This window comes from Saccopteryx bilineata, chromosome 5, assembly GCF_036850765.1.
Source record: "Saccopteryx bilineata isolate mSacBil1 chromosome 5, mSacBil1_pri_phased_curated, whole genome shotgun sequence".
NCBI classification, from domain to species: domain Eukaryota; kingdom Metazoa; phylum Chordata; class Mammalia; order Chiroptera; family Emballonuridae; genus Saccopteryx; species Saccopteryx bilineata.
Genome location: NC_089494.1, coordinates 205,010,557 through 205,036,188, shown reverse-complemented (window position 1 = coordinate 205,036,188; position 25,632 = coordinate 205,010,557). Strand labels below are relative to the sequence as shown.

Here is a 25,632-nt window from a genome sequence, read left to right as displayed (position 1 = left end):
TGGATAGAGCGTTGGACTGGGATGCCCAGGACCCAGGTTCGAGACCCTGAGGTCACCAGCTTGAGCATGGGTTCATTTAGTTTGAGCGAAGCTCACCAGTTTGGACCCAAGGTCGCTGGCTCAAGCAAGGGGTTACTTGGTCTGCTCAAGGCCCACAGTCAAGGCATAGATGAGAAAGCAATCAATGAACAACTAAGGTGTCGCAATGCGCAATGAAAAACTAATGATTGATGCTTCTCATCTCTCCATTCCTGTCTGTCTGTCCCTGTCTATCCCTCTCTCTGACTCTCTCTCTGTCTCCGTAAAAAAAAAAAAAAAGAAAAAAAAAAAGAAAAAAAATGAATTAAAAAAGTTGGATAAAGATATGGGGGTGGAGATTTCATAGAGGGTGCATACTGGAGTCCTACAAACACAGTTTATTTGGCCTACATTTACAAAGTTGGGAAATACCATAATAGAAAAATTATCTAGATTTTTGGTTTCTCAAGAAACTGGAACCTCTGGCCACAGAGGTCCTGTACCTTATACGGGGGAAAGGCAGGCTGGAGCTGAGAATCAGCTGCGCTCTCCACATATGACCTACAACGTGCCATTCCTTACCCCGCCCTTACACCCTCTTCTTTCAGCCGGCTTCATTCCACCCGCAGGCACTGAGATTCCCGTGGTTTATGAGATGAAAGCAACGGGGCTTTTCTTTCTTTTTTTTTTAAATGGGCAAATCTCTTGGTTAACAAAGCCCGGGGAGTGGGGGAGGGGGGGGGGGAAGGGGGACGGCCGGAGAACCTAATGCTGGTTTGTCTGCAAACAGTCCAAAATCTGTTTTACAATGATCTGACCCAGACCTTTTCCAGACTGGTCAAAAGTACGGATCTAACTGCGGAAGGATGGACCTCGTAGTCCCAGCTCCACCACGGCCAGCTGCGTGACCTTGGGCAAGTCTGTTAAGTTTTCTTTGCCGAAGGTGATGGTCTGCGAACAGTCTTAAGATCTGTTGTGAATATTTCACACGGCTGTCGCACAGCACACAGGAGATACTGAGAATGCTCCTTATAAACCGCAAAACGCTTCCCAGCACAAGAAGCTGTTACAGATTGCGACACTGCGACTCCACAAGTCGGTTGCTCGGATTCCGCTCTAGTTGGGCGCTGCTCCCACGTCCCCCGCTCCGAGGAGGCAAGCGGAAGACGATTCTCAGGAGAGAAGGTCTGGAAAACTAGCAGGGAAAGTTCCTTAGCGGGGACGAAGTTGTTGGCGGCATTTCTTAGCCCCTTGAGTGACATACAAACTCCTAGCGGAGATGACAGACCACGCGGCCCGGGCAGCGCAGGAGCTGGTTCCCAGGCCGGCTCCCTCCTCCACGCCGGGGTTCCAAATGCTTGGCCTGCCCTCCGGGTCGGGACACCAGACCTGGGACCCCAGGCCTCGCTCTCGTGCTCAACCCCCACAATCTCCTCCCGCGTCCCCCCTCCACGTGACAAGAGCCGGAACCGTCACTTCCGGCGGCGTGGGCAACGCGCCTGCGCGAGGCGCCAGGTCTCCGTGAGCGGTCGGCAGGGCACCGCCAACGGCCGCGAGTGGCGGGCGGCGTGGGTCCCACTCGGGCGGCGGCGCCGCGGGCTGCCGGCCTGACGGTGTGCGTGCAGAGAGGCCCAGTCCACTCCTGCCGGCCGTACCGCCCCCTGCCCGATCTGCCGCCCTCGCTCCCCTGCTGGGCCAGCGCTCCCGGTGTTCAGAGAGGACAGGGCGCCCGGGGCACTCGCGGAGCTTTGGCGTCGCCTCACTCGGGCCCGCCCCCTAGCGCCCCGCCCCGTCCCCGCCCTCCCCGCCGCCCTCTGCGGGAGCCCGGCAGCTGCAGCGGAGCCGAGGAGCGCGCGGCGGGGCCGGGGCAGTGCGCTCTGAGCGCGCGGGATGTGAGGGTCGGCGGGCCGCTCGCGCGTGGACGCTCGGACGGGCGAAGGGCAGCGACGCCTCACGGACGCCGGGCCGCGCGCCTGGCCAGGGACTCGCCTTCTCGCTCACCGTCCAGCGCGCCGGCGGGACCATGAAGAAGTTCTCTCGAATGCCCAAGTCGGAGGGCGGCGGTGGCGGCGGCGGCGGCGGAGCGGTGGGTGGCGCCGGGGCCGGCTGTGGCTCGTCCGTCGGGGTCCGGGTGTTCGCGGTCGGCCGCTACCAGGTCACCCTGGAGGAGTCGCTGGCTGAAGGTACGGGCGCGCGGGGAGGCTCGGGCCGGCAGGTGTGGCAGGGCTGGGGTGTGGCGGAGGCTTCTCCCGGTCCGTCCGCGCCCGCTTCTCCGGCAGCGCCCTCGGTTTACTGCTCTTCTATCCTGTCTGCATCTTCTGTTGGGCCGGCGGCGTCTCTCAAAGTGTAACTCGGCGTTTCGCTCTTCACCGGCTGTTCTCGCCGCCAGCAGCTCTAACCAGTGCACAGCACTCTTATTACGAGTTTAAGTCATTTTTAGTCCTTCTTGACGCGAGGAAATAAATAGAAAACGTCCTAGGGAGTGATGTGGCTTATGATTGGGCCAGTGACTCATTAGAGGGTCAGATAAAGCAGGACTGAGGCTCTGCCTTGCCAGCTGTGGCTCAGGCGGGTGTCATGCGTTGGCCTCTTCATCGGAGTCCCCACCCGCGCCACAGGGCACAGGACCCTGGAGCCCCTGGTGTTGAACCTGGTTTTGCTCTTTTTCTGTCATCAGTTGAGAAACTGTGTGCGCGTGTTGGAGGTGATCATTTGCCCCAAATTCAGTTAGTAGGTGGCTTTGGGCAAGCGGGTAAACTTCAACTCGGTCTTTGTTATTTAGAATTTTCCCTACTCATTCGCTTTTAGTGGTGTCCCGTTGGTTCGTATACTTTAAAACAGGGGTCTCCAAACTTTTTACACAGGGGACCAGTTCACTGTCCCTCAGACCATTGGAGCGCTGCCAAATACAGTGGTCCTCTCACTGACCACCAATGAAAGAGGTGTCCCTTTCAGAAGTGCAGTGGGGGCTGGATAAATGGCCTCAGGGGGCCGCAGTTTGGGGTTAACTTTCACCTGCGAAGTTTTGTGTTCGGTCCTTCATTATCTTTATCAGACTATGCCAGCAGTTGCAGTTATGCTTACAAGAGTTTAATCCATTTAAAAAAGAAAAGGTCCTACACTTGAGTTTTGTGTTTTTTGTCTAATTGGCTTTGTAGAAAATACTTGCTCTTGTTTATTACATGCTTCATTGACCTTTATGTTTTTAATTGCAAAATGACATTACAAAAGACATACTTTAAAAAATTTATAAGAAATAATTAGTTGATGAACAGCCCTTTTAGTTCTGAGGTTAAGAGAGAAGAAATTTGAAGAGAATAGTTTTGGGTCTCTGACAATGATGTGGTTTGAAGACAGCAGACTTAGAGTCCACCTGTATTTTTTTTTTTTTGAAATGTCGGAAGCAATAGCAAATTAGTGCAGGAGAAAAATTGGAAGGTGTTTCTAAAATAAATATTCTAAAGCAAAAGAAATGTTGAATAATTTAGAGAGGTGGATGTCGTTGGTTTGCAAACATTGCTCCTTATAATGAGCGTACCTAAACTTTGGAGAGATGGGATCCTTAACTTCTCAGAAGAAGGAATATATATGCAGCATGGTCATGATTGATAGATTTACTATTCTGTAAAATTTTCTAGCCCTATAGTATTATATTATGTGAATTTCAAGTGTTGGTTTAGGTTGAGTTGTAGGTTTTAAGAAGACACTATTACCACACATGCTGTACTTCTGTCTTTGAATTGTATTAACTAATTGAATTGTGATGTGAGTAGCATTGCATTTACTTCATTCCACTAAATCACAGATGGGCCTTTTATTTAATAGAAAGAAAACATTGGCATTTCATCAAACTGGACTTTGGATTCGTATCTTCTATCACTGCTCTAAGAATATCCTGTCATTATTGTAAGCAAGTCGTTTTCAATAAAAAAATGTGTTATTTTGGAAAATGAAATTAAAAATGAAGAATTTCAAAAGGAGAGTGCTCACTCAATCACTAAGAAATTAAAGAAAAAAAAATTTCATGCCCTAATGTTGTTCCACTGATTTGTCCTTTCTCTTGGAAAAAGCTGTAATCAAGAGCTAGGTGGAAGCAAGGGTTGAAGAACCCCTTCCCCCCTTTTTTTTACTTAGTGAGAGAAATGGAGGCAGAGAGACAGAGTCTGCCTGTGCCCCGACCAGCTTCCACCTGACAAGCTCCTTACAGGGTGATAGTGTGATGCTCTGCCCATCTGGGGCTGTTGCTCTGTAAATGAGCTCTTCTTAGAGCCTGAAGTGGAAGCCATGGACCCACCCTCAGTGCCCAGGGCCAACTTGCTGTAGTCGAGCCATGGCTGCAGGAGGGGAAGAGAGAGAGAAAGAGAGAGAGAGAGAGAGAGAGAGAGAGAGAGAAGCAAGAAGGAGAGGGTGGAGAAGCAATTGGGTGCTTCTCCTGTGTGCCCTGACTTGGAATTGAACTTGGGACATCCATATGCCAGGTCAGCACTCTACCACTGAGCCACCTTAGCCAGGGCCTGAAGAAACCTTTTGAATGATGGAATTTAGCTACCCAACACCCCTGCTCTTGAACTAGACTTTCTCACCTTCTTCTCTCTTCAGCACATAACACAACTGAAATGATCTATATTTGGTTTTCTTTTTGATTCTGATAATCTATTCCTATTTGAGATGCTTAATATACTCTTCTTTCCAAATAAGTAATACCACAATTTAAGCAAGATGTTTAAGCACAAGTCTAGTTCACATCCAAGAATGATCATTCAAGGCCTGACCTGTGGTGGAGCAGTAGATAAAGTGTCAACCTGGAAGGCTGAGGTCGCCAGTTCGAAACCCTGCACTTGTCTGGTCAAGGCACATATGGGAGTTGATCTTTCCTGCTCCTCCCCTCTTTTCTTTTCTCTTCTTTTCCTTTCTTTTCTTTCTCTCTCTCTCTCCTCTTTAAAATGAATAAAAAAAAAAAAAAAAAAAAAGAATGGTCATTCAGTAATTGACAGATATATTTACCTGATTATAAGACGGGGCAAATACTTCTGGAAAGGCCATTAGAGTTTAGAGTACCTAAATTGGGGAGAGGTATGCCAATGCTATTAAGTGGGGAAGGGGTAGAAGCACTGACAGACCAAAAACCAAACTTGGTAGATTTTATATTTTTTCTTTAAGTCAGTGTTGTTTAAACAGTGGCCAAGACCCTGCAGATGCTGTTCCCTGAGGTTTTTTTGCTACTCTACTGCAGACATAGGCAGATTGTTCAGAATGACCTCTGCAATGTCTTTGAGGCTTCAAACATGTGGCATATGCGTGCACATTTATAATTCTCATTATTTGGGGTAGTTATGTTCCTTAAAATCACCATAAACAGTGAATTAATGAATACTGAACCATTGTTCTTAGGGGAAATAAAAGGTTAAGGTGCTGTAAGCCTCTGTTCACATTTTTGTTCACCAGTCAATATATAACCTTGCTTGTGTGTGCTTCTGTTTAAAGACACCTTATTTACTACATATTGTTGATTGAATAACGTTGAACTCATGGACAGCAGTACTGAAATTCTTACCTAAATAAAGCTTAGCTAGTACACATATGTTTTCTGTAAAGGGCATTATAACCCTCTTGCGCTTAGGAACTCTAGACACTTTGGTGCACTATGCTTGGGAGCTATTTGAAGAATAAAATTACCAATAAGCATAAAAATGAGAAAAATATGACACTAAGTATATCTCAAAAAGGATGTTTGTTTATAGTATAAAGCTGAAACCAGAAGGCACAGACAGCATCACCTTCTTGACTCCAGTTGGCCTTCTCAAACTTTTCACCACTAGGCACAGGTGTGCACATAACTGTGAAAGTGCCATTGTATTGATTTGGGGGATACAAATAAATTTTAACAAGTAGATGACTTTCCAAAATATGGAATCTCCAAATAATGAGGATAAACTATGTATGTATATATGTGTATTTATGTGTGTGTGTATATATATATACATATATACACATACCTGCACATATGTATTTATGTATTATACATGTTTAATTTTAAAAAATATAAAGTTTTTTCAGGGCTACGTATACTTATGTTGTATGTTATACCTAAACTGTTGGAGTAGTTTCCTCTGAAATATTACATACTTTGTATCATCTTGTCTTTCTAGTTAAGTATGTATATGTTTGAAAATGCTGAGCACTAGCACCTTTTTAGTTTCTGCTCCCAGTTTAGAAGGCTGATATTTTATAATGGGCATTTTCATGTTTTTGTTTTTGTTTTTCCCCCCAAAACACGTTGGTTTCAGTAGCGCATGCTAACCAAAATCAACTTTGGATTATGGAATTGAGATAGAGACATATGTAAATTTTAGCTTGTAAGAGTGTCAAATTGTCAAGCACATATAATTCAGTGTCATCTTTCAAGTTCATAATACTGTACTGGCTTTTTGATCACATACTTCCCTAGGCCTTCAGTGCTAGTCGGAGAAATTTAGTATTGATTGGTAATCGGAAGAGTTGGTTCTCAGGTAGGTAACATTTTTTCTAAATGTTTTTGGTACAAAGTGGACTTAACTGGTTAGAAACTGGGGCACTGGCCATAATTTGCTAAGATCTAATCATGAAGTTTTGGGGTCTGGATAGGAATGGTATTTCGAATATGATTGGGTGGGTAAGACTTTCTGCTGTGGGCATGGGGTTGGTGGGACTGTGAGTAACTGGAAGCCTGGAATTGACCCAAGTTCGTAGTAGCTCCCTCAGAGTTAACAGCCTAGATTAGGGTGAGTGAATTTAGGCTTGAGTGTTAATCAGTTCTCATTGTGAATTTTATAGGAAGGTAGTAAAGGACATTTGATTTTGCAACATAAATCAGCAGGAAAATGGATTTCAGTATAGCTCATTTGCAGAAATCATCTGTGGCTTTTCAATAACTTATAAGTTAAAGTTCCTGAGAGAGGACAGAGAGAACAGAAGGGGAGTACTTAACAAAAGTATCAACACCTCTTATTATTCCATGACTGTTTATTAACTGCCTTTTGTGTGCCGTGCTCTGTACTAGCTGCTATTTGCACAGCGAAGAACAGAACAGTTATTTCTCTGGCCTTGAGGAAGTTACATAGTCTAGTGTGGAAGATAAGTGTTAAAAATCATCAAGTTAATGTAGTTAGCAGTTTTGACAATTAAATTAGAAGAAAGCACAGGGTTCTATGAGAGAAAAATGGATTCAGTTGATAGTAGAGAGGATGAAAGAAGCCTTTAAAGAATACCGTAGCAGAAATCTGAACTACGGGAAAGATTAGGTAAAGGCAGAGGTGTGAAGGTGGGGGAAGTGTGGGGGAAGAGTTCCGCTGTGGGGAAGAATTTCAGGATCTGAAATATGCCCAGAGCTGTGGACTCTAGTAAATATATTGGAAGAAGGACTCAAGATGATGTTGGAGAGGTGACCAGGATCCAGGGCTTCGTATGCCATTTGAGGATTTTAGATTTTATCTTGAAATTCGATGGGAAAATTACTGGAAGATTTAAATTAGGACAGTGACATGCTCTGATCTGTATTTTCACAAGATCAAGGAAATTGCTGTATAGAGACTGGTTGAGATGTGTATAAATTAGATGCTTAGTTACGATGGTAGTGGGTATGAAGTGAATGTTACCATGCTTGAATGGAAGATGTGGTGTATTGGGTGGGTGGTGGTGGTGGTGTAGGAATTATGAACAATGACTCATTTATGCAACTCTTGGATGTAGGTACCATTTGCCGAGATGAGAAAAAGTAGAGAAGGACAGTTTTTGGGGTTGGGAGAATATCCAGTAGTTTCAGACAAGTTTAGTTGAGAGATCTGGGATGGGAGGTAATGGCCAGTGGGAAGTTGAGTATATGGTCTGGTACTCAGCAGAGGTGTTTGGGCTTAGAGATAGGCATTTCTGCTTAGTGAGCATATGACTGTTATTTAAAGCCCTGGGAGACGATGGATGTTGAATTAAACTCTCTGGAAACATTGTTTCTATATAACGGAGTTAATATCTGTTATGAAGATTAATAGATAATGTGTGACAATACTGTTTGGCAAAGCTCTCAATAAATATAGGTCAGTTTCAGGTTCATATTTGGATGTAAGCTTTTAGTGAAATCTGATTCTGGAGTTGTAATAACTTGCTTTTAGATTAGGTTATTTGTTACATTTATCCTGAATTAAGTATCACATTTATATTTGTAAAAATTCTGAATTATTTAAATTAGTTATATACCATTCAGCTATATATAAAATTTTAAGTTTTAATCAGCTATATAGAATTTTGGCATTGATAGCAGCATATGCTTTTTTATTTCTTTTTCTTTTAGCTAGAGAGGTAAGGGGAAAGAGGAAGGGGGAGAGATGTGAAGCATCATTCTTCGTTGTGGCACCTTAGTTGTTCAGTGATTGCTTTCTCATATGTGCCTTGATGGGGTGGGGTTGGGGGGGACTCCAACTGAGCCAGTGGCCTCCTTGCTCAAGCCAGAGACCTTGGGCTTCAAGCCAGAGACCTTTGGGCTCAAGTCAACGACCATGGAGTCATGTCTGTGATCTCATGCTTAAGCCAAGTGACCCGCGCTCAAGCTGGTGAGCCTGTGCTTAGGCTGTGTGAGCTGGCGCTGAAGCCAGTGACCTCGGGGTTTTGAACCGGGTCCTCAGCATCCCAGGCCAGTGCTCTATCCGCTGCACAGCCGCCTGGTGAGGCACAGCATTTGCTTTTATAATACCATGAAAGGTAATTTTCAGCAAAGGACACTCATAATCTCTATGCTTTTCTTTTAGGCCATTTATGTTATTATTGTAGGGTTAGCTCCTAGGTTGTAATTTTGATTGTCAGCTGATACATTTTCTCTAGAGGTAGCAGGATATTAACACTAAAACAATTGCTAATTTTTATTATTTCAGAAAAATGTAGTGGGAACTGTATACTTATCTCTAACAAAAGTGCTAAATTTCACTAACCTGTCAAATTTCTCTGCCTTTAGCTATAGTCAGCTTTGTGGGGTTAATACTGACATTCTCATGCTGAGCAGAGTGGAAAGGCTGTTTTTGAAAATTTTTTAAATTGTGGAAATAAATTAATACTTATTATATCTTTCCATTATGGGGTCTGTGGATGGAAGAACTTGAAATGGTCCTTGATGTTGTTAGTATTAAGGAATATATGAGAAAGTAGAGTTGATGTGTCCTTACATTGAGTCTGGTCTTTAATGTTCTTTACTAATCTTGTATATTATCCTGGTTCTATTTCACTCCTTTTCTTCCTTTTTTTTTTTTTTTTTTTTTTTTGTGAGAACTTGAAATAGAACATATGCTTATTAGAACACATTTGGTAGCTATCAAAATGATTAAAGCCTTGACTTGGAATTCTGAAATTAAAAGTCTAGAAGGGAAATTTCAAAGCTGCATAAGGTTTCATCTGCAAAGGGGTTGGGACTGCTTATTCCTTAGTTTTATCCTGCGTCCATCTGGTGAACCATTCATCTACCCACAAGCCTACTACTATTTTTAGGGAACTGAGTTTTGGGAAGTTGAGTGGTTAATGACTGAGCTGTTGGAAATAGTTGGGCACTTAGTTAATTGAGAGATTCTGTGTGTATCGTTTTTACAAATGAGATCAGTCAGCACATTTCTGCTAACAGTTTCACATCTCTCTGCAGGAAAGTGGTTGTCAGGCCTTTGCACAGAGAGACTTTGTTTTGAAATTTCTGGTTTGTCCTGGTAAAGTAGAACTTGAGTAACACTAAGGGCATACATAGTTTGGGATGTAGCTGTTAGGGAGGTATTTTTCTATTGATATTATTTTAAAATATAAAATAATTGTTGCTACTAGTTTGTCTATTTTAACATTTTATTAAATCTTTGAAATGATGCCTTCTTGGAGTCAGCTTTTAAAAAGAAAAAGCAAAACTTGGAGTTGGGCGAGCCCGTAATCCTAGTCCTGCCACTAAATGACATTGTGACATTTTAAACCTCAGTTTCCTCAAGAGAAAGAAAAAATTAAGATAAAGATGAATCTGTCACATCTTTTTCCATTTTAGCATTCTCTGATAACTGTCTTTAAAACTGATTCTTAACTGTTCCATCTGACGAGAGGGGAGCATGGGGAAGGAGGGATGAAGATGAACAGTTTAAGTACTGACACCATAATGAAAGCATTGTGTTTGATTATCATGCATTTGAGTTTTTTGGCTGACTTCACTATGGATTTTAGCAACGGTTTTTTATCTCACAATATAAAAATACTTCTTAATCATTGGAAACAAGTTGTTGTTGTTTTGTTTTTTAAGAAGTTGTCTTATGTGGTACCCCCTTGAGATAAGAGGATGGGTGCTTAAGTACACTGTGGGGCGTTTCAGAGTACTATATATTTAGTTTTAAAGGATATGCCACCTTTATTACTTCTTTGTCACTTAGTGTTCTCCTAGTGACTCATTTGTAATATGTGTAATTTGGAGGGTACCTGGAATAAGATACTTTCTTGTTTTTCAACTTTTTATTTGGAAAGAATATATGAGGAAGAGGTATGGCAATATTTTCTCTGAGTGAATTTAGGTATGGAAAGCTTACCCATGATTGTATATGTGAAGAATTAGTTACTTTTTGTTTCCATTGTTGTCACTTCTAGTTTGGGTCCTTAGGACTTTTCAGTGATTTATGTTCTCATGTGGATTGTTCTGTTGGTAGGCTGTTATTCACCAAATCAACTCTTGTATTCCTTTCTGAAATGGACCTCTGACAGGTCACCCTCTTACTTGTCTGTCCAAGTCAAATACAGACTCATTACATGGGATTTAAGGCTCTCTGCAGTGTGACCCCCAACCCACTTTTCCAGCCTTAATCTCTCACTCTAACCCTATATATATTTATACTTGGTATTTTCTGCACTTCTCTCATGCTTTCTCATTCCCATTTTTCAGTTTATATTGTTGTTACATTTGCCTAGAGTGCAGAAACCTGCTTCTACTGTGTTGAAATTGGATCTTGCAGGATACATTTAAAATACAGTTACTTTCTTGCAATCTTTATTTTTCCGTGAAACCTTGTTAGCAACCGAATGAATGTAATTATGCCTTCCAGTTGATGTCCGGTGTAGCAACTGTTACTCACATTGCACTTACTTTACACAGCTTTGTTCTATTCCAATAAAATGTCCAATGAAAAGTTTCTTTTACTGCAAGATTAAAAGCTCCTTTAAGGTTTGGCTTATACTCATCTTTTATTTCTTCCAGTGGATACTGTACTTTAAAGGTGTATTCAGTACATTTGTAAGAGATTAATTTTGAATTGAAAAGCAGTTAGAGGTTCTGTAAAATTTACTATGAAACAACAGGATACCAACCATTTTTGACATATCCAACTGTTCAGTTGATATTTAGGAGCAGTTTGGCTCTATTTTTAAAGTTTAGTTTAAAACTAAATAACCAATAGAGATAGTTGATGATAATATAGATGCAGTATTACCTGGGTGGATGAAAAAATACTACCAGAATTTTTGATTCCTAGCCTGTTTCATTTCTGTTATGATTACATAACATTTCTTTGTTTTTGGGCACTGTATTGCTCTTTTTGTTAGGTAATACTCTCAGAAATGTTCTAGCCTGAGTTCCCTTGATCCACATCATCTTTTAAGAAAGCTACTGCTGTGGGACAGTGAGAGCCAAGTCTAACGTATGTGCCCTGAGTACCTGATCTTAAGAAAGTAACAATATTGGACATGATAAACTTGCCATGGCTTTCTCTTGAGTGGCCGAGAATACCAACGCTTAATGCAGTGGTTCTCAAAGTGTGCCCTATGGTATTCCAGAGAAATATGTGCCTGTTGGGGACCAAAAAATCAACAGGGTTTTGGAGTTTAGATTTTTGGGGGACAGAGGTGTGGGGAATTGGCTGTAAACTGACAGTCTGCCCAACCCCCCACCTCACTTGCCTGATTAGGTTGTAAAAGGCTGTTAAGCTGTGGTGCTGGATTGTTTACACTACCCCCCATGTCCCCCAGAAAGACTGGGGGCAAGTTTCTTCTATCCTTTGTTTGGTGTAAAAAGTTAAGATGGTATGTATGGTGGGGGTTTTGGATTGATAATTAAACTTAAGGAATTGTCTCTTGAAGCCTTTTGGATTTCTATAAAGGAAGAATATGTGGTAATATCTAAAAAAGCTTTGAACATTTTACTACAATTTTCAACGTCCTATTTATGTGAATTAGGATATTCTACCCTCAACACAGTTAAGAGTAAAAAGAGAGGAATTCTTCAATGTATTGATGAGGAAATGAGAGTTTGCCTCTCAAATATTTGCCCAAACATTGGAAGAAATTTGCTAGGACACATCAGGCTCATGTTTCTCATAAACACAAGAATAAAAAAACTTAACACATTTGTTCTGGGACGTGCCAAATTTACTAAATCTAACTATGAATTTATCTATATATATAAAAAATATAACTTTTTTGTCATTTTTTAATTTTTTAACCCCCTTTTTTACGAGTTCTAAAAAGCATAACTCAAAAAATGTAACATAAAAATGTTTTTTAATGTCAGAATAAATTTAATTTTGTCGTATTTATTTCATTTAATGATCATAAAAGCACGCTTGGACTTTATATTTTTTCTTTAGTATTTGACTTAATTATTATAACATATTTCTCAGAAATTTGTATATAGTGCGCCTACAATTATTTGTAGGATTTTAAATGCGCCTGACTTAAAAAAGTTTGAGAACCACTGGCTTAATGGGATAGCCAGTATCTATGAGAAAGAGAGATTAGAAAGAAGGCAATCTCATCCCTTAATGTATGGAGGAAGAAAACATTTGACCATTACTTTGGGGGACCTCTCTAACTACATTGTATGATACTGGAGATGCTCCTTCTGTGAAGAGACTTGGAATTTTCTTTTATATAAGGAAATCTGTAAGCCTAGCATAACAGATCAGAGGATAGCAAATGAAGTCTGCAGTTTTGTTAATAACTAAGTATTATCACCCTCGATATTTCTTTTATTTCTTGTTTGGTTTTCTGGAAGAGAGTTTTCCAGCACACCACTTCCCCTGCCCAGATACTTTGTTTACTTTGTTTCCTTAATTTTTTGTGGTTGTGTCATTGTTAGGGCTGGCTGGATCTTTTTACATTCTTAGTATTCTCTTTTGAATGAGGTTGTCAGTAGTTAGTCTAGATTTACTATTCATTCTGGAATCACTAAGGTATTAATACTAAAATGACTTACCTGGAGTAGAATACTTTGACCTAGTGAATGTTGTCTGGACTGTTTCTCAGGGAGTGGGATTATGTACCGCTGGCCATGACCCACTTTCTCATTTTCAGGCCTGCATACCGGAGCTCTCCTACTGCATGTTAATGGTCTGTTCTTTGTATTTTAAGAAAATGTTACTCTCTCATGATCAGTACGGCATAGATTTTGGGTTATTTTTCCAGAAGTAGGATGTGAGTATGCCTGACTCTGCGTAGGCTTTTGATGAGTAATCAATCAGTGAGTAAAGTTGGTAAGATAGTTAATTGGTTGTATATACAGTACCTCTGATCTAAAGAGGTGTTTTGTTTACTAACTAGTCCAGTTCCAATCCTAGTGAATAGTTAACTGGATTGTTAAATTTTTGTCAATATTTCATCTTTTAGAAAAATATTGTTTATACAGTCCAAAGGAAAAATTCTAAGGATCTTAGTACAAATTGATAGTTATTTCTTTTAACCTAATGAAGCTAGCTGTTGTAGATTTTATGTTTGTCAGCTCACTGAAATGGGAATTTAAGAAATGTTGCAAATCCATTGATTAAAAATAAGTGTTTGTATATGTCACTTTGCTGATAGTACCCTGTTCATAGGAGTGTTGGGAGTTTGCAAGGTGCTATATGAATCCGTACTGTTGAAAGTTGGAATAAATAAATTAATGTCCCATACATTTCTAGCATAAGAAGAAGTTCCTGTTTATAGATTCGAGGTTCAGATTTGTTCTTATCTTGGAGAAGTGGTTGTCTTTCTAATAAAGACTAACTGTATTTTAAAAAGTTATGGTGGACCATTATGGATATTAGGTCAATCCTATTGATAGTTGCTTTTTAGAAGAATAAAGATTGGGATGGGGTAGTGGGTGTTATGTAAAAATTTGAATTAAGGGTAAGATAGCTTCTTTCAGAAAATGTCCTAAATATTATATTAGTTGGAGTTGATATTGTTGGAATAACAGTCTTTATTTTAAAATTATAATGTGTCTTTAAATCTCCTATAATTGTAGCAATTATCCAGTTTAATTCCTTCATTTAACTATGAGAAAGTAGAGTAAGGGATGAACCCAGAGTGCGCACTGTTAGTGCTGATGGTAGAGGGCAGAATTCAGGTTGCATGACTTTAATCTAGCCCTTTTCCCACTGAATTGGCTCCTCTGCATAGACCGGCACTGGCCCTTGATTGAAGTGGGGACTTCTAGCAGGCTTAAAGTACTAGAGGACTTTTAATATTCTGGAGAAGCTGGATTATTAATGGGTGGCTCAGATAGTCTGAGGTGGAGTGGGAGTATTCCCCAAATTTTTGAGTTAAAGATTTCTTACTTTGCTCTTTCCTAATGGCAGTAAAATAGGGTGCTACAGTTATTTAAGATGTCAGAATAAATATTAAGAAGTTTAAGATTTCACCTTCCCCCAAATTAGTTTGTTGTATCAGTCTGGAAAGGTTTAGTCCTAAATGAAAATCATTTATTTATGAAGTGTAAAGTAACATACAATCACATTACTGTAGCTTTTTCAGTTGAATCTAGCATAGCAATATGGAAGGAAAATGAAGAGGAAGAGAAATAGCTTCTTTTGCTTCACTTTCTTCTGTTCCTAGTTCAAGGATATGAGAATATTAAGGCTTGAAGTCTGAAGTGCTGTAATATCAAATCCCTTTATGCATTTTATTTAAAAAATTTGTTCTACAATATTCAAAATAAAAAACAGTTCTTTCAAATTTTTATTTTATTAGATCATAGCACAAGTGCATTTGAGTCTTTGCAGTGAAATAAATTCCAGTAGCATCTTAAAACAATTTTCTTAAAAAATGACCTGACATTACTTCAGTGATACATGTGGCATTTTTTGGTGCACATGCAAGTAAAAAGTTTAAATAGTATAATGCATGATGCAGTGTGTGGATGGTGTTATATTGAGTTGTATACTTGAAACCTGTATAGTTTTTTTTTTTTTTTTTGTATTTTTCTGAAGCTGGAAACAGGGAGAGACAGACAGACTCCCGCATGCGCCCGACCGGGATCCACCCGGCACGCCCACCAGGGGCGACGCTCTGCCCACCAGGGGGCGATGCTCTGCCCCTACGGGGCGTCGCTCTGCCGCGACCAGAGCCACTCTAGCGCCTGGGGCAGAGGCCAAGGAGCCATCCCCAGCGCCCGGGCTATCTTTGCTCCAATGGAGCCTTGGCTGCGGGAGGAGAAGAGAGAGACAGAGAGGAAGGAGGGGGTGGGGGTGGAGAAGCAAATGGGCGCTTCTCCTATGTGCCCTGGCCGGGAATCGAACCTGGGTCCCCCGCACGCCAGGCCGACGCCTAAAGCCATATTTATTATACAATACATTTTTAAATAAAATATATATTTCCGATGGCTTTAGGCGACCCCTGTGTTTTGGTCGTTCGACCCCCGCCGGGGTCGCGACCTACAGGTTGAGAACCGCTGCGGTAGACCTTATATTCATCTCTAGTCATAAGTGGGATTATATAACTAAACCACTGAATCAGAGGAGAAGTGAATTGCGTGTTTAGTTTGTTAGGTCTATAATGCTGTTTAGGTAATATTAATAGATTCTTGGCTTATGTTGTCAGTTATCATCAAGAAAGGCTTCCTAAAACAATGAAATTGCAGGGCCTGCTTAAATGAAGAGAGAATGCTGGATTGTGGATATTCCAACCATAGTTTTTTTATTTTTTATTATTACAGCACTTTTTACTTGTTATATTGCCCATAAAATTCATCATAATGTGCCATAATAACTTATTTTGTCTTTTCCCCCAAATAGACTGTAAATACACACATATCCTACTTAAAATGTGTTCCAGAGGCTAACACAGTTACTTATTAAAATTTGTTGGAAAAAAGAGCATAGGGAGAGCAGCTATCTGACGGATAGTTTGGATGAGATGCATAAGCATGGTAATTTGTTAGAGAGCTTTGCAAGCAGTCTGAGAAAGCAGATGATGGGTTGTTGAGTTGCAGAGTACAAGAGGTTGAGGGGCCTTAGAAAGTTGAAGGTGTATAGATCATTGTACTTAATAGTGGTATGGCGAGGAGTTGCAAGGACACTGCATAATGCTGAATTTGGGAAGAAATGACATTTAACAGTAATATATAAAAATTTGCTAAAATCTTATGCTTATGAAACCTGACATTTGGTAAGAAGGAAATTGTGAAATGGGTGAAAGATGATTGAGACCTAATACCCAGGGTTTGGATTTAGGAATGGAGGAGTTTTGAGATATAAGAAAGAGAGAAAAAAGTTGTATTAGTAGAGAATTAAGTTAATATACGGGGTCCTCAGGTACGACAGTCTTGACATACGATGTTCCGAGTTTACGACACTCTCTCTCATAAAACCTTTAAAAAATTGAGGCGTGATTGTTTCAGTTTACGCCATTAGCAAAGGCTGAGGATGTCACAGAGCTGCTGGCATCACATGGAGAGGAGCTGTCAGCTGAGGACCTTATTCAGCTGGAGAAACAGCTGATTGAAGAGGAAGAGATAGAAACCCTAGAACCCAAGAGATTTACTACCAGGGGTTTGGCAGAAGGTTTTTCTATGGCAGAGGATGGGTTGGCAAAATTTGAGGCTGAAGACCCCAGTGATGACAGACTCATTAAGGTCTACAGAGCTGTTATGGATGTCTTGCAATGCCTTAAGTAGATTTTGGAAGAGGAGACTTTATCAACCTTCCAGACTAGCCTGGAGCAATTCTTTAAGAAGGTAGAGAGGCCTACAACAGATCCTGAACCCTCTACATTAGCTTCTTCTCGAGATGAAACACCTGTAGTACAGGTAGAATTGTCTCCAGCATCTCCTGCATGTTCCTAGGCAATCCTGATTCCCCTGATCCAGTATCTCCAGCACCTTCTGCAGGTTCTCCTGCCTCTCCAGCTTCCTACTACTCATAGGTCACTCTCTCCCACCTTCCAATGCCCCTTCCAGTGTGCAAGCCAACCACAGGAATAAAGGTAAGGAATTTTTTTTACACATACTTTTTGTCATTTTTTCTGTTGCTACAGTACTATTATTTGAGTCTCACCTGGGGATTAATTGAAGTAGTTTCTGATTCAATATGTATGGGTGGGGCCTGAGGTTCTGCATTACCAGCAAGCTTTTAGGTGATGCCAGTGCTGCTGTTCCCACAGGTCATGTTCTCAAGGTAGTCGCCAAAGAGGGAGAGAAAGAAATACCCTCAAAGGTGATCAAAGTGGTTCATGATGAATATTTGCTTTGTTAATGGTGTTCATCAGAACTAATGCAAAGGTTCTTAAACTTTGCCTGGAGTACTGATTGAGCAGACTCATGGATTTAAGTCTCAGAGATTTAATCCTAAATTTAGAGAAGGGGCCAGAAAACTTCAGGTTTAATAAGCACTCTATATAATTCTGCAGTGTTGGGATTTTGATTGGCATTACATGAAAACTGTCAATTAACATGAGATTTGAGGGATAGGGATTAGCATATTGACAATATTGAGTATTTCTTTCTAGGAACATAACATGTCTCCATTTTATTAAAATCTTTTATGTCTTCTGAAGTTTTTCTTCATTTCGGTCCTGCAACTTTATAAGCTTAGTCCCATGTGCTTTGTATTACATTGTAAATGGACTGACTTTTTTAGCAATGCAAAAAAAATTGTATTTTGATTATCATAATTTTGGGAGAAGATAATTTGCCTTTGATTAGGTATATATTCTTATTACTTTATCACTTAAGCCTGAGTAATCCAAGTTAAAAAGACTTAGACTCTATCTGGGAAGGTCTAGCAATCTGGTGTGTTTCTAAATAACTAATTTAAAATTAAGTTTTCCTAAATACAGGCAAGTCATGTCAGCAGGAAAAAAACATTGAAGTCATAAATTACAAAGATTACAAGATATCTTATAGATGTAGTAGAAAGAAACAAAAGAAAAAAGGATATAGTACCTGCTGTATGTTAGTCAATGCTCTCTTCATTACCTGTCAGAAGACAGTCCACTATGTAAGCTTTAGGTTGTGGGAATAATTTTGGAAATGTTGTTAACATATATAGGGCCTTACCAAGGGAGTAAAACAGCTGGTTTTATTTATTTTTTTTATTTTCTCTTTATTGGATTTCTGTAAGTTACTTCACTCGGAAAAGTTTGTTCTGAAATAAGTTATGATCATGTCCTTTCAAAGGTGTGACTATTTTCCAGTCTCCAAATAGATCACTTCAGGTGGGCAATATTTTTAATGAAGTTCAAGTGGGTACTTGGATTTCTCGTATCTAAGAGTGCACATAATAACTACTGTTATGCTCTTTCAAGTAAAATATATTCTAATATAAACTTACCTATATTTCTTAAAGATCTGCAAGCTGAATGAGAGAACCAAAGTTTTGGTGTATCAGTGCTTTTGAGACAGAGCTTGGTTTTTTGTTTTTTTTTGTTTAAAATATTTTCTTATATAAAATATGGTACTTGTTCTAAAATTTTAAATGCCTTTATATATCCTTCCATCAATAAAATAGTGATGATAAACATTATTAAATTATTTTACATTGACATATTTTGATAGAGATATCAAATTGTCTAGTAAATTTGCTGCTGCATTGCCAAATTTGATATGTTCAACAGTTCCTATTTTTACAAGGAAGGAATCTGAGGCCAACAAAAAGCCAGGTACCCTTAAAAGCCACTTACATAGACACTTTTAGGAAAGGGACATTAGAAGACTAGCATTTAGAAAAGTTATTTTTGTTGCTTATTCCAATAAAAATAGCAATATATATATATACATACTATATATATAATGTATATATTTACATTCTATATAAGTTTATATATTTGGAGTGCATATTGGAGGATCTAATGAAAAGTTATACGGACCCTTTCCTCAGGAAAATACACAAATACTACAAATGAGATTTCAAAATGTTTTAAACATTATATAAATTACATTTATAGTATACTCCATGGTTTCCTATGATGTTTACAATTAAAACATGATATCCATGGTTTTGTATTTTAGTAACTTAGATAATAGTGGCTGCAGGTACTTATAATATTTATGGAAGTACTGGGAAATAAAAGTGTATATGAGATTTATGTTTCTAACCTATAAAAATACTTGTTTCATTGGAGAAGATTCTAATGCTGATTTAAATGTGTGTGTGTGTCTGTGTGTGTGTGTGTGAGAGAGAGAGAGAGAGTGTGTGTCTGTGCATATATGCATGTGGGCTTGTATGTGTAATTAAAGAGTTTTATGTACAAGTTTTCTTAGTATGATTGGCTTTTCTGTCAAAAGTACATATAATATTTGTACGGTGGTGCCCAGTCTTATCTCTGAGTATAAGATTTAACCAAGTTCTTCCCTTCTGATGTATAGTGGTCATACCAGTAGTGCCACAGATGGACTATAGGTGGGTCACGATGATTCTTCCTCAGCCCTCAAAGTTGTCCCATGTCCCATTGTGGTTGGAGGCTCCTGCTGGTCAACTCAGGCTGAAAGCAGACTCAATCAATAACCCAAGGGGCTAGCCAAGTAGTTGGAAAGCACTAAGTTAGCTAATACATAATACTGGATGTTTTTTCATTAATAGGATAAAACTACTTAGTCAAAGAAATATTAAGCCCAGGGAATGGTGGAGGTTGGTGTGAAGCATATGCTGTACTATGCCTGACAGGCCTAAGTAATCAGAAGATGGACTTGAGCTGTCTTTGAGAAGGAGGAATTACACAAGCTATTCTTTTTTTTTTTTTTTGTATTTTTTGTATTTTTTTTTTTTTTGTATTTTTTTTTTTTTGTATTTTTTTTTTTTTTTGTATTTTTCTGAAGCTGGAAACGGGGAGAGACAGACAGACTCCCGCATGCGCCCGACCGGGATCAGCCCGGCACGCCCACCAGGGGGCGATGCTCTGCCCCTCCGGGGCTTCGCTCTGCCGCGACCAGAGCCACTCCAGCGCCTGGGGCAGAGGCCAAGGAGCCATCCCCAGCGCCCGGGCCATCTTTGCTCCAATGGAGCCTTGGCTGCGGGAGGGGAAGAGAGAGACAGAGAGGAAGGAGGGGGTGGGGCTGGAGAAGCAAATGGGCGCCTCTCCTATGTGCCCTGGCCAGGAATTGAATCTGGGTCCCCCGCACGCCAGGCCGACGCTCTACCGCTGAGCCAACCAGCCAGGGCCTATTTTTTGTATTTTTCTGAAGCTAGAAATTGGGAGAGACAGTCAGACAGACTCCCGCATGCGCCCAACCGGTATCCACCCGGCACGCCCACCAGGGGGCGATGCTCTGCCCCTCCGGGGCGTCGCTCTGCTGTGACCAGAGCCACTCTAGCGCCTGGGGCAGAGGCCAAGGAGCCATCCCCAGCTCCTGGGCCATCTTTGCTCCAGTGGAGCCTCGCTGCGGGAGGGGAAGAGAGAGACAGAGAGGAAGGAGAGACAGTGGAGAAGCAGATGGGCGCTTCTCCTGTGTGCCCTGGCTGGGAATCGAACCCAGGACTTCTGCACGCCAGGCCGACACTCACGCTCTACCACTGAGCCAACCGGCCAGGGCCTACACAAGCTATTCTTTAAATTTGAGTCTTGTTTCTGTTTAGTAACATCAAGATAAACGGATTTGAAACATTGTAGAGTGTGCTTTGCTTCGGCTTACACAGGCTGTTTAAATATGTATTTGTTTTCTGAGCCAAGGTTTTGGTATCAGGCCTTGAAGTAATAGATACTGGTGCTCTGCTGATACTTTGGCTCTGTGCTGCGATTTTTCTCAAGTAGTCTCCTCCTCCCCCTTCTGAAGTAATTACAGAAGGCGCTATGTTTACTTGGCACACTTGAGATTGTTATACATAGTGCATGCAGAAGCATGGACATGTTAGGGCCAGTATAGTGTTAAAAGATAGTGCTAGGAGGAGTTGACATATCCTGTACAGTACACTCTATATCCTTTGTGAATTTAGAAAAGGTTTGTCTTATTTGGATAGGATAATGTAGAATTACCATGCATCCTAACTTCCTCTTTTACATTTTAGTAGTACAATTTTTAGTGGTTTTTGTTTGCTGACCATAGGCTGTTGTATGTGATTTTAACTTTAATGAACTAAATAATTGTTATGTATAAAAATTGTTTAGTGTCAATTTAGCTTAATTTCCATGTGTTGTAAAAAAAAATGGGTTTTGCTTTCTTCTCTGATTATTTCATGGTAATATTTTAAATTGAAATGGCTTGAATTACAACTGTCTTCAAAACATTGAAAGAGCTGTTTTTATTTTATAAAAATATAATTTGTAATATTAAGTAAATATTTACAGTTAAAAATGGCACACAACTCATTAATGGACTTTAACTTGAATTGCCTTATATAAGAAGTATCTAAATGTAATACATACTAAATTATAAACAAGTTTTTGGAGGACAAATATATTTTTAAAACTTAGTGAACCTTTTGTGGTATTTCAAAACAATTAAAAAACAAACTTTTCAACTTTTTATAATAAGCAGTTCAAAATATTTTAAGATGGAGTTAGAACATTTCATAATGCTCACTGAGGAATTCTTCCTTTGGTGTTTTACCTGTCCTTTATTCCCCCTCAGTCTCTTTGTGTGATGTATCTATTTACAATTACAACTTCCCAAATCTCTTTGTAGTCCAGGCTTCCTTGTCTTTATTATAGACATGCTATGAAACTGTTAAAATATATTTTAAAACTTTTGAAAACCTTGTACTTCTCACCAAATCAATGACTTACCTATTATGGTTGAAAGGCGAGCTCACACATAGTTTGTTACCTCTTTTCTATGAATGACTGTTATCCATTGCCTGGATTACTGATGTAGGTAGGTGTGTGTTTGCTTCTGTGTGCATGTGCGTGTGTGTGCGTGTGCACGTGTGTGACATTCATGCACACAGGAAAGTCATAAGTAGTAGAGAAATAACTATTATTATAAAATAATCCAACACTATAGATAAGGCAGAAGTTCTTAATCCCCTCCTTCTTAATCCCCTCTCTTCTCTTATTTTAATGGTGTTCAGGGAGTCTTTTTTTTCTACACTGAAATACCTTTCTGCTTTGTCTCTTGCAACCTTGACTCCTCTTCAATCTCTTCAAACAATGCTTGCCAATTATCTTGAGTTTTTTTCCCTTGTTTTGTTTTGGACTCTTTAAGGTTCTCTTTTCTTCATTTCACCCCCCCCCCCTACTAATTTGAAGTTACATACTTTATTCTCTTAACATTCCCTGGTTAACAGAAGACTAAAGTTAACATCTATATACTATGGAAGAAGTTTAGAATGCTCTAACTCAGGGGTCCCCAAACTTTTTACACAGGGGGCCAGTTCACTGTCCCTCAGACCATTGGAGGGCCAGACTATAAAAAAAACTAGGAACAAATCCCTATGCACACTGCACATATCTTATTTTAAAGTAAAAAAAAAAAAAAAAAGGGAACAAATACAATATTTAAAATAAAGAACAAGTAAATTTAAATCAACAAACTGACCAGTATTTCAATGGGAACTATGCTCATCTCATTGACCACCAATGAAAGAGGTGCCCCTTCTGGAAGTGCGGTGGGGGCCGGATAAATGGCCTCGGGACCGCGTGCAGCCCGCGGGCTGTAGTTTGGGGACCCCTGCTCTAACTCCTATCACCGTCATTCTCTCTTCCCGATTTATGACATTATTGTCCAGGATTTTAGATCTACACTTTAATGTATAAATTAGATGGTATGCTTATTGTTTTGCAAGTCAGTGCTTTTTTTTTGCATTTTTCTGAAGTGAGAAGCAGGGAGGCAGAGAGACAGACTCCCACATATGCCCAACCAGAATCCACCCGGCAAGCCCACTAGGGGGCAGTGCTATGCCCATCATGGGTGTTGTTCTCTTGCAACCTGAGACATTTCAGCACCTAAGGCGGAGGCCATGGAGCCATCCTTAGTTCACGAGCCAGCTTTGCTCCAATGGAGCCTTGGCTGCAGGAGGGAAAGAGAGAGACAGAGAAAGGATAGGGTGAAGGTTGGAGAAGTAGATGGGTGCTTCTCCTGTGTGCTCTGGTTGGGAATCGAACCCAGGATCTCCACACGCTGAATTGACACTCCACCACTGAAGTCAGTGCTTATTTAATAGCTGTCATCTTTGTTTATCATTCTTTCTCTGTCAGACCTTTCAACTAGGCTCAGTTGCCTTCATTCTGTCAACTTCCTTTAATGTTCCTTTAGTGAAAGGTTATTTTGTTAGTCCGAAAAATCTTTATTTCATCTTAATTCTAGAGTGTTTTTCTTGATATAGAATTGTAGGGCTTTGGCCGGTTAGCTCAGTGGTAGAGCATTGGCCTGGTGTATGGATGTCCCAGGTCCAATTCCCGGTCAGAGAAGTGTCCATCTGCTTCTCTACCCCTGCCCCCTTTGCTTCTCTCTCTCTCTCTCTCTCTCTTTTTCCTTCCTGCAGCCATTGCTCAACTGGAGCGAGGTGGCCTTGGGTGCACAGGATGACTCCATGTCCTCGGCCTCAGGAGCTAAGGAGCTCAGTTGTTGAGCAACAGAGCAACCAACGCCCCAGATGGGCAGAGTATTGCCCCCTAGTGGGCTTGCTGGGTGGATCCTGGTTGGAGTGCATGCGGGAATTTGTCTCTCTGCTTCCCTGCCTCTCACTGAATAGAATAAATAAATGAATAAGTAAGTAAGTAAAAGAATTCTAGGAAGAAAGTTATTTTCTTTTAGTATTTTCAAGGTGTTATTTCACTACCTTCTTTTTATTTTTGAAAAGTTGTTAATCACTCTAATTGCCTTTGTGGATAATTGGTCTTTTCTACTGGCGGCTATTTGATGTCTTCTCTGATGATATCCTCATTTTTTCACTGTGATGGTATGACAGTAGTGTTCTGTTATTCTACACTGCTCACAAAAATTAGGGGATCAGGAAATGTGCACATACTCCAGTACTTTCAGCCTTTTGTACAGTGCATTTTCACTAATGAAATAAAAGTTGGTTTTGAATCTCATTTGCATAATTGAAGAACTTTCTTTGACCTGTTTGCTTTTCTGATGTTCTTGTTTAATTAAAAAAAATCAAATGCTGCTTCTTCTTCTTTTTAACTGCTTCATATTCATTTTGAAATACCCCCTAATTTTTGTGAACAGTGTATTTTAGAATTCTTGGGATTTCTTAATCTGGTGATTGATGTCTTTCATTAATTTTGGAGAATGCTCAACCATATCTATTCTAACAATGCCTCTTCCCAGTTTTCATAAGTGAAGGATGTGTATAGAATTTTCTCACTATGTCCTCCAAGTTTCATAACATTTCCTCTTTTCCATTTTTGTGCTGCATTTTGGTGTATGTTAGCATTCTCCTGCATCCATATATATCTTTTCGTTCTCTAAGTTGTTCTTCATCTGCTGTTTACCCTTTTTAGTTATTATATGTTTTCATACTAGAAATTTAATTTGTTTTGTAACATTGTCTCACCAGTTTTTCTTTTGTTCTTGTCAATATTGATAACCTCTTAATCCCTTTTTATACTCTCAGTTTCCTATTTTGTTTCTTTAAATATGTGAAACACAGTTATTTCATATTCTGTATTTGGTAATTTCAATATTTTTTAGTCTTTTCAAGTCTTGTATAGTTGATTGTTCCTTCTGACTTACGTTCATCGTGGTTTATTGAATACTTAGTAATTTCCTTCCTTCCTTTATAAATTTTTGTTTATTCTGTGCTCACATTCCATAGAATTTTACTGGTTGGAGTGTTTTGAAGTCTGAGTGCCTTTTTGAGTGTATCTCCTAGGTTTTCCCCTGGGACTACTTAAAACTGCTGGCTTAGAATTATTTATTTATTTATTTAAAGAGATTGTTGAATTCCAAGTCTTTGAAAATTAGGATAATGCTTAGAAGGTCTCAAGAGACTCTCCCACTTAATTTAGCGCCAAGGCCAAGGCTTGTATCACTTTAGTGTCATCTACAGCAGTGGTCCCCAACCCCTGGGCCATGGACCCTTACGGGTCTGTGGGCCATTTGGTACTGGTCCGCAGAGAAAGAATAAATAACTTACGTTATTTCCATTTTATTTATATTTAAGTCTGAACGATGTTTTATTTTTAAAGAAATGACCAGATTCCCTCTGTGTCATCCGTCTAAGACTCACTCTTGATGCTTGTCTTGGTAACGTGATACATTTATCCGTCCCACCCTAAAGGCCGGTCTGTGACAATATTTTCTGACATTAAACTGGTCTGTGGCACAAAAAAGGTTGGGGACCACTGATCTACAGGGTGGATTGGGTTTTATTTTACGTTGAGGGTGAAGTGCTCTGTGGTACAGGCTTTATGTGTTCCCATTTGGACTTTTCAGTCTTATCCAGCGTTGGCCTTTAGCTCCAGTGCAGCCTGTGGATTCATTCATTCTTCTTGTTTCTAGCTCTAAGGAATTTT

At 40.1% G+C, this 25,632-nt stretch overlaps 1 protein-coding gene across 2 annotated transcripts in view; it reads left to right on the top strand.

Moving 5' to 3' along the window:
- Nucleotides 1-761: 761 nt before the first annotated feature.
- The window catches only part of BMP2K (BMP2 inducible kinase), a 143,891-nt gene continuing 119,020 nt past the window's right edge, over nucleotides 762-25,632 (top strand). Inside the window, exon 1 of one of the 2 annotated variants that reach the window (XM_066279868.1) lies at nucleotides 762-2,201. In XM_066279868.1, the coding sequence (XP_066135965.1) occupies nucleotides 2,042-2,201 (160 nt within the window). In that variant the 5' untranslated portion in view covers nucleotides 762-2,041. The remainder of the gene's footprint in view (nucleotides 2,202-25,632) is intronic. The other variant, XM_066279869.1, reaches the window with a different exon arrangement.